Raw genomic sequence first — 10,525 nt, forward strand, 5'->3', positions numbered from 1 at the left:
ACCTTGCTTATCTCCTATTGGCCTACCCTTTGATATTTCCATTTAGAGATCCTAGCTTCTACCGAGGCCTATACCTCTATAATAGCCAAGGGCAGGGCTATACTCAACTAAGTATTGAATTTAGATAGTAGTGTCGATACCTATTATATCCTTATATAGGTTATAGCTAAACGCCTTTCCTTTTTCGCTAGTTGTTCTAGCAGTTCTTAGTAGACCTCTAGGCTACGAACGATTAACAAAAGCTACATTGGATTTATAACAACTAGAAAGAACTATATATAGAACTATACTAAGGAGTATAGGACTAGCTACAACTAGGTAATAGCGATATTCGCGAGCTTAGGCAACGAATTATCCTATCTATAAGCTACGTTAGAGGCCTATACTTTATTGCTTAGTGCTATTAAGATTCAATAGCTATTGTCTATAAGCTAGGTCATCCTATACTATTTATTATAGTTATAGCTAACCTAAACTAGGTAGAGATCTAGCAGGAGCTTCTTCTAAGCTAGACTACAATGGACCGCCCTAACATTGTTGGCTATATCTTTAAGCTCAAATGCTAAGCTATCCTTTACGAGCTTTAGTATAGCAACCTATTTAGGGAGTTTATAAGTATTGTTTAGACTATTAAATACTAAAAGCGTAGGCTTCTATACCGCTATATCTTGCTTTTCCTTTTATAAAAGTCTATACATCTATTTCTTATACTTACCAACGTCGACTACGTTATCTAGGCTAAGCTTCCAACAGAGGCGGAGGATCCTAATAGCCAATTATAGGCTATTATTATAAGCAATATAATTTATAGGCTATATAGTTCTAATAACCCTGCTTCTCCTTATATAGTTCGTGACCTACGTATAGGCGTTGCGAGCTATTCTAAGCGCTTTCTAAAGGCCTTTATAGAGAAGACCGTTATCCTAGAAAATAGGTATCTTATCTATCGCTATCGAGACACTAGGCAAATAGTTACTTGTAAAGTCAATAGCTATAAGATACAACTTAACAACCGTTAAGTTATATCTTATAACCTTTACCTCTCTCGTAAGTACATTGCCTATATTAATATAGAGATTTATATATCTATAAAGTCTATTAAGTATATATATAAGTATATTTATAATGGGACTAATTAGTCGATGATTCAACTCTCTATAGTTAACTAGCTCAATAAGGTTGATATCTACTTATAATATTGGTATATTAGTCTAGCGGAAGCGGGTGTATAGCTCTTCGAATTCTATACCTATCGCGAGTTTCTACTTGTTTATCGCCTTCTAGTCTATCTCGAGTATCAACAATATATTATTTTCTAGGCGGATAGCACTTCTAAAGAGCTTATAGAGGCTTTAGAACGTAGAACTATAGAGCTAGAAAGGTTCTTTACTTACAACGTAGCCTATAAGGATACTCGCAATATCCTCTATATCGACTTTCCTTCGTACTTCGTTTAAGACAAACGGTTATAGGAGTAGAAGCCCTATATTTACAGCACTACTATTAGGCATATATATTACGTTCCTCCTACTATAGGTAAACGATATTTTTTTTATCTTCTCCTCTATTCTATTCTAAACGCTTAGTTGTTTACCTATTTATAGACTATAGATAGCTACGAATATCCAACGTTCTAAGCTACTTATATTGTAATTAGCCTATTCGACTTCAACTAAAGCTAGATTATATACTTTACCAAGGCTATAGGCTAGTAAATAGGGTATACCCTTTATAAGCTTTTTACTATTAGCCTCCTTTCTAACAATATTATAGACCTAGGAGCGCTATAATTATAGTTTTACAATTCCTTTTACAACGATCTTCTATACCGCCTCGAACATTTTATAGATGTCCTACTAGACTTAGAGGAACTACATTTCGACTTTAGGCTCTTTTTATTGAATTAGCTACTAGCTAATAGCGACAAATGTTTAGCCGACTTTGGTTTACTAGCTATCTGTTACCGCTAGGAGGATATAAAGTAGAACCCCCTTTTATAAACGGAGCTCAGTTATAACCATTAAGAGCAAGAGGCCCTATTTATAAGCATTTGATCTCGGTTGAACACTAGCTAAACTACGCTTTTTATAGAGATTATAGCTATAGTCGACTTATACTTTAAAACGGCCTATTTTTTTATCTAAGGCGCTAGTAGGACTAGTAAAACCTTTTTATATCGTTGTCTCTCTTCTTTCTTCTATTCGCAAAGGTATATTGTCCTTTATATTACTTCTTCTAGCCTTATAGCTCTCCTTCTCGATAGTAGCTACACTTCTTATAGCCGTTTTAAAATTCTAATCGACATTATAGACGCTAGCACTTATATAGTCTAGAAGAACACTCAGCTTACAACTCTTTTGCAATGTACTAAGCTTATTATCTAGGACGAGGTTCTAATATAGTACTGCTACTACTTCGAGGCTATCGACTATATATTGCGAGACATTCGCGACTACGATAGCCTATTTAGAGGGGTTCTAGTTGTATTAGGGGGGGACTTTATATAAATCCTGCCTATTGTCTACAACGGTGATAGATATTATATTGTTCAAACCTATTTATAGAACTCGCTAATCTAGCCTTAGATATAGGTCTAGAAACTAACTAAGAATATACGAGTATAGGGAGCTAATGCTAACAACTATACTTTTATAAGTTAGTTATAAGATCTAAGTTATAATCCTTACTTCTATAGCTCTATTAATCCTCTCCCCTCTATTACACTCTATTCTATATAGGAGCAGTTAGTTGATTAGGTCTATCCTATATATCTACTTGAATATACTACAATAGACTCGACAGTGTTTATAAACTAAGCGATTCTTTGCCCTTACAACGCTACTATAAACTCTATCAACGTAACTATTATTTCTTTAGTTCTAGGTCAGGAATTTCGATATCTCTCTATTAAGAAAGTAGAAAACCCTCCTAACACCAAAGATCTTAACGCTCCTATATTATCTCCTAATTTTTTATTTTCTTTAGACTTCGCTTCTATTCTACCTACTATCCTAACCTTAAAGGTTAGAGCCCCTATTCTTTTACTTCGAAACCTTGACCTTAGTAGTAGGCTCTACAATGGGACTTAGCTAGTTGTAACTTAGTTTGCTTCGTCCGTTATTAAAGGGCGAATCTTAATAAGTAACTTTGCTAGGCAGTTGTAGATAATTATAAAGATTAAGTTCTATAGAGGAGGACTTTCCTTACGTTATTGTTTGTAAACAGTTTCTAGTTCGCCTCTACTTTGCAATAACTATTAATAAGTCTTAGAGGTAGTCTTTTTCTTATATTGATATCGATTCTTAAAAGCCTATATTTTCTTATAGCCAGTTTTATATAGCTATATCTCAGGTTATAAATATTTATAATGTTTATATATACTTATCAGATTTAGGGGGGTAAGGCAGGAAGCTTATAAACATTGTATACTTAGAGGTACTAATATTATAGTACAGTTGTTAAACGCTATTATAGATTCTTATAGTCGAGGTGTACTATATACTAACTAATGCTTTATACCTATATTAAACGCTATCGTATACTCTTATAGTCTAGGTACGCAACGCTATTCTAGATTCGATTCCTATATTCTAGATATACAACGCTATTCTAGAATCTTACGCGCTAAGTATATAATACTTTGTACCTATAGCTAATAAACACATTTCTCTCCTCTATAGTATATCCTTTGTAGACCTATTAAGCAGATTCGTTATAACTTATATTCGCTAATTATATCTCCTTCCTCCGTAGTTTATCCACTATAAATATATCAAATAGGCTAGCTATATCTCTAAAAGCCTCTACAAAGGTCTACTCTTCTTTAGTAGATAGGTATAGAAAGAGCTTGTAAATAAGCTCGATATAGCAGTTAATACGTTTAATAGGGCTTGTAAGTTCGCTACATGTAGTATAGTATCTATCCTCTTTTAGATAACACGAGCCGTAATAGGTAGGTATAGTAAGGTTGTTATTCAACAGGCGTATAGCCTTCTTTCTAGCTCTATAACGACCGTTATAGATAGGGGGTGTAAACTCATCTCTTAGAACAGGGTATATAGCAGGAGCTACTATCGTATAAAGAGCAAGCTATAAAAATATATATAGGTCGTTGAACTACTAGGAGCTAATGGAAGATAATGTATCTATTGTAGGGCGTGAACGCTTAGAGGAGATAACCACTTCGAGCTCCGACTTACACTTCGTAGACATAGTATAATGTTTATATAGCTTAAATATCGGCTAAGGGGGGGGTAGAAGGGGAGGGGGGGGGGTCGGATCCTTTATAATACAACGCTTATAAGGTGTCTCCAACTCTATTATATATATATTAGCTACAAAGTATATTATAGATATATTAGAAGGACTATATTTACTACTTCCCTTGAAAAAGCTATATCTAGTACTATCTAAGTTGTAGTAGCAGCTAGTGTAGTAGCTATTACCTATATTATCCTACGATATAACATAGTTTATATATAGGCCTAGACCTTTTTTACAATGCTTACACTTATTATCGTTAAGATCGTTGCCTATAATTTATATTAGTAGAGATTTAAGGTTAGTTGTATAGTCGAAGTTAATATTATAGTACTTATCTAGGTTATAAGGATCTATCTATAAGTAGATATTATAGACCACCTATAGGTATATCAACGTTAATGTCCTATTATTGTTGTAGATCGCTATATACCTCAAACTTCAGTAGGTCCTATATATACTTTGTAGGCTTAGGAAAGTTTTATATAGCCTCGAGAACAGTCTCCTTCAAGAGGATACTAGCTATAACCTTTATATCGCTATCTTCGTTCTCCTCTCTTTACACTTCTATAGCTATATCTTAAGCTTCGTTATCTTCCCTTTACACGTCTATCGCCATAGTAGTCGACGTAGGTATAAGCGGCTCGTAGGGGGTATCGCTATATTAGACGTCTTCATCCACTTCGATGGACGACAGAGGCGAGTCCGCTTCGTCGTTGAAAAGCGTAGAAGGCATCTAATAGTCGTTAAAATCGCTATTTACATATAGCGATTAAGCTAGTATATATATTGTTACGTTCGATAGCCGGTTAGTCGACAGCGACGTAGTTGTTAGGCGGTTTGTTGTATAGGATCTAGGTTTTTAGTTTCTAGGCGTAGCGATTCTACTTCTATATATAGGCGGCTTCTATATATATATTAGACTCGCTCCAATTGCCTAGGAAAAAGCTTAGAAAAGAGGTAATGGATCAGTAAATGCTCACAAATGCGCCGCTAAGCCGAGCCGCAACGGATATACACAGTTCTATAGGATGAATGTCGTATACGCTAGAAAAGGTGGGTGCGCAGGTGTGGAAAAAGTGGGTGGTTGTGGAAAAAGTGGGTGGTTGTAGCACTGCTAAGAAAAAGGATTGAAATGGCTATGCGCAGCCCGCGAAGCAGGCTGCTAACCCCTAGTAAACTATATACTCTACTCTACTACCTACTTCTTATACTTAGCAAACCCCCTTTCTAATATATAGTAGTATACTAGCGTATCCTATCTAAACGTAAAGAGGTTAGTGTCATCTATATACTCGACCGTTAAGAGCCTAGTATATATTTCGAAGATATAAAACAAAGGGATAATAAAAAGGATAAATAGCACTAGCGATAGTAGCGAGCCCTATAGTATACCTTACTACAAAGTTATAGGCTTAGCTATAATCCTATTGAACTATAGGTATGCTATACAATCTTTAAAATAGCTTTTTAGGAGTATAACTAGCTTCTTCTTAAAACCTAGTTCCTAAAATATATATAGTAGCTAGATCTAGTCGACTTAGTCGAAGGCGCCTTTTAGATCTAGCTACAATAATAAGGTATAGGCGCTATACATCTATACTATCTTTACTACATTGGTCACTACCTAGATCGCTACCTCTATAGACCTATATTGCTAGAAGCCTATCTATATCTCTAGGAGTAGCTTATACGCCTTAGCTATATATATTACTTGGTCTACAATAGCTACTTCGATAATTTTGTCTACTATACTAAATAGCGATATTAGGCGGTATACCCCTACCTCTGTTAGCTATTCTAAAGACTTCCCTAGCTTTCTAACGACAACTACCTATATAATATAGAATCTATATAGGAAATGCTCTAGCTCAAAGCAAATGTATATAATCGCTATAAGTACCTTTAATAACTTGCCCTCCTTATTATAGGCCTTAAGGAACTTATTAGTAAAAAGGTCTTTACTAGGCGTTTTATTTAATCTTATATAGCTTATAATCTCTATAATTTTAGTACTATAGACCTCCTAGTTAATAGGCGTAGTATTACAAAAAGACCCTTTAGGCTAGTCTTAGTTGAGGATACTATTGTATTACATTTATAATATAGGAAAGAAGCGCCCTACCAACGCCTTAGCCTTCTAGACGTATATTATAGCGCTTTAGGGCTTGCTAGGCCCTAGCTAAAGCGCTAGCAACGCTAGAGGTTTAAAGCGTTAGTAGCTTCGAAATCGTACCTACCTTTTAATATCCTATATTAGCTTCTACTCCCTTAATACTCTAGTAAAAGAGTAGTGCTAATATAGTGTCTATAACTACCTAGCGTAGTACTTGAATCGCTATACCGTTTTACAGTAGTATATTTAGGAGCTTACTATATAGCTCGATCGCTAGGTATTGTCACGGCAAGGCAAAACAAGTACTAGATAACTCGCAGCTGAATTGATCCTCGATTGACGAAGACTTTAAGTCTGAGGAGAGAGAGGAAAACTATCAACATATAGGTGGAAAACTATGCTCAAATACCTTGAGTAGTGCGTATAGACAATTTGTAGTAGGGCTACAATTTGCAGTAGGGCTACAAAGTCTATACGTTGTAGGGTAAGACGCGGTTCACCTTATTAGCGTATTTTTCCTTATTGGCAAGTCAACCCCTCCTTCCTAATCCGGAAGTCGACTCGAATCCTGCAAATCCACTAACTTAGGAGGTCACGTGAGTGTATAGTCACGTGACAGGTCTATATACAAGTTATATAACAGTAGTTAGTATACTATATCGTTATATTACCCCCTTCTCGAAAAAGTGTTGTACCTATACAACGAATATATTATAGTCCTCCGCTAGCTATTAGTAATTAGAAGAATTGGCTTATAAGCCTATTTTTTACAAAGTTTATACAATTAGGTTCTATAGGACTTAGAAATCTGCCCTATAGCCTACTAAGCTATATAAGATGCTATATCTAGGCTAGTAGGTATATAAGGGAGCTAGGATAAAATGTTATCCTACGACTTTATAGTAGGTTTATACGTATATACGACGTCTTATAGATCGAGTTAGATCGTATTGTCCTTTAGATACTAATAGGTTATTATCCGGATATTTGTTATCGAAGTAATCCTCCTTATAAGCTTTTAGCTATTGTAGCAATCGCTAAGATGGTCTAGCTATATAGGGGAATTCTTTATAGAATTCCCAAAGGTAGTATAGTATATTCTTAAAATTAGTAGCGTTATACTATTTAAGGTCCTTGCCCTAACCGATCTACTAAATGCGATACTAGAGTTTCCCTTTGAATATCTAAGAGGTAAGAATCTTTTTAACTTACTATTCTAATTCGCTGTCTACCTCAATTGGTAGCTTAGGCTAGGGTTCCTAGCCTAGTAATAGGTTATTCGGTACTCTTTAGAGTCGATCTAGGGTAAATACTAGGTATATCTTCTAGGTTTTAAATAGCTTTAGCTTATAGGAATAACCCTTCTTAGCGATAATCGGAAAAGGCCTAGCAACTAAGTAGTTAAACTTGTTGCTTAGTTGGTTTATCTATTAGCGGCCCTTTATAATATAGACCTTCTAACTAACTTTAAATTCTTCTAGCTACTAATGTTTATCTACTTACTACTTTTAAGCTTCTTAGGCTTCTATATACTTTCCCTAGCGAATTAGATAGTAGAATTAATTCTAGAGAGCATCTCCTAGGCTTTAGTATAATTAAGTTTATCTTTAGTACTATTAAACTCTTAGATATACTTCTACTAATTATAGATTATCTAGAAAAGTATACTAGTCTTAACCTTAAATAGGGCAAAGCTAGTAGACGAGTAGAGTAAAATAGCTTAAATAAAATCTATTATAGATAGTAATTTTGACCAATTGTCTTAGAAATAGTTAATAAAGGGGCGTAGACGCTAGTCGAGGTATTAATTTATAATTTCGATCTACCTATCTGTCTAGGGGTACTCTAAAGAAGAGAGGTATAGATTAATTCTAAAGATCTTATAGAACTTATTCTAAAATACTAAGATAAACTAAAGGCCTTAGTCCAAAGTAATCGATTCTAAAGCTCTATAGGTATACTAAATATACTAATAGTAGAGTTATATTATCTCTTTAGTAATAGTAGTTTTATAGTAGGGGAGTAAATAGCTATACTTCTTTAAGTAGTCTACTATAACGAAGACTTGGTTATAGCCTAACTTGTCTTAGAGTATTATATAAAAGTCTATAGTAATATACTACTAAGGTCTTATAGGGACTTCTAAGGGCTTAAAGAGGCCTAGTAGCTTATCGTAAAGTATATAGGAACGTCGATAGGTCTAGTAATTCTAAATAAACTTGTCGATATCTCCTATTTACCTTAGCTAGAAGTATTATCTCTAGACTAACTCTTATATCTTATTCCTATCTAGGTAGGCTATAGAGATCTAGTTATAGATCTTAGCTAATAGGTAGGTTTATAGATAACTATCTAGTAGAACTATTAGCCTCCCTTCCTTTAGTAGAAGGCTACTATCGCTTAGGGTCTAGTCGGTATTATTTTAGTAGACAAGCTCCTAGAAACTCTCTAGGGCTTCGCTCTCCTAGTTCGCTTTAAGGATAGTATCTACTAGTTTATATCCTTCGAGTCGCTATAGGCAAGACAGCTTAGATTCGTTAGCTTCGATTTAACAGATTATATATCGTAAGTTGTACTTAGCAAGCTCCTTAGGCAATAACTCTAGTTCCTCTAGGATCTATAGGTCTAGCTTGCTCTTAGAGAGGACTATCTAAGTATAGTAAGCTTCTTAGACTTCCTTCTAAATAGCGAGCTCTTTGGCTTTATAAGATAGGGCATCGGCAATAGCGTTCTATTTACTAGGTTAGTAGACAATTTGAAAATCTAGGGCAGAGAAGAGCTTAGCTTAACTAGCTTATTATATATTAAGTAGCCTCTTCTATATAAAATATTACAATATATAGTAGTTAAATAAAATGTCGAACTACTATTGGAGGCTAAGTAGTATTAGGTACTATTCTTCAATAGTATATACAATAGTAAAGAGTTCCTTATCGTAGATAAGGTAATTACTTTCTAATCTAAACATCGTTTTTAAGAAGAACGTAATAGGGTACCAACTATCGTTGTATTTCTACTAGAAGACTCTAGCTACAACTCTACTAAATATATCGACTTCGATTTAGCTCTCTTTAATAGGATTATAGTATTTAAAGAGTAGAGTATTAGTCATTTGTTTCTTAAGTTCTTAGAAAGCTTCCTTATACTCTTTAGTTTATTTAAATAGTTTTCCTTTAATAATTAGACGCTATAGGGGATATACAATCCTTCTATACTTATAGATAAATTAGTAGTAAAAGTTGTAGAATCTAAAGAAAGCTTATACTCCCTATATAGTAGTAGGTCGGTCCTAAGAAACTACTGTCTTAATTTTCTTTGAGTCTACTTAGACGCCTTTAGTATTGACGATAAACCTAAGGAACTTGGTTTCAATAGTATAGAATTTATATTTCTTAATATCCGCCTAGAGACCTACTTTATATAGTTTCTAGAGGACAAGCTATATATACTTATAGTGTTCTTCCTTGTTTTGAGAGTAGATAATTAGGTTATCGATATAGGTGGTTATAAATATATTGAGGTACTTGAAGAACTAGGAATTAACGAATCGCTAGAAGGTAGTAGGTCTATTATATAGGCCAAATAGCAGGACCTTATAGTAGAATTGGCTATAGTAGGTTTAGAAGGTCGTTAGGTCTTTACTTTCAAGGGTAAGTCGAATCTAGTAGAAGGCTTACTAGATATCGATCTTAGTGAAGATTTTAGCGTTTCCTAGTTGTTATAAGGTTTTATTAATATAGGATAGTAGATAGTGGTCTTTGATAGTAACTTCGTTTAAAGCTTAGTAGTCAATATAGAACCTCTAGGTCCTATTTCCTTTAATAGTAAAGAGTATAGAAGAGCTATATAAGACGATACTTAGTTCAATAAAACCCTTTTATAGGTTCTTAACTAAGTACTTTTTTATAGTCTTTAGCTAGTCGAGGGTATAGGAGTATAAGAGGCTTACTCGCTAGGGTAGTAGTCTAGTAAGTTTAATCTTATAATTATATTTGTATCTTAGGGGTATTTTATTAGATTTTTTCTTTAAAAATACGTTAGTAAATTTAGTAAGGTAAGGGTACTTTGTAATCGCTTCCTCGACTTAGGCTTAGACCTCTTTGTCCTTATTGTTGAGAAGTTTACTAATCTTCTTAGCCTCGATAGCTT

At 34.3% G+C, this 10,525-nt stretch overlaps 1 protein-coding gene across 1 annotated transcript; it reads left to right on the forward strand.

Moving 5' to 3' along the window:
- Positions 1 to 2,816: 2,816 nt before the first annotated feature.
- On the forward strand, positions 2,817 to 3,089 carry THITE_36647 (uncharacterized protein; the record flags this gene model as incomplete). The annotated part of the gene is made up of 1 exon (XM_003652084.1): positions 2,817 to 3,089. A coding segment is annotated over one exon (273 nt), but the record flags the coding sequence as incomplete, so codon positions are not given.
- Between the last annotated feature and the right edge of the window lie 7,436 nt (positions 3,090 to 10,525).

Source organism: Thermothielavioides terrestris, chromosome 2 (genome assembly GCF_000226115.1).
Source record: "Thermothielavioides terrestris NRRL 8126 chromosome 2, complete sequence".
NCBI lineage: Eukaryota > Fungi > Ascomycota > Sordariomycetes > Sordariales > Chaetomiaceae > Thermothielavioides > Thermothielavioides terrestris.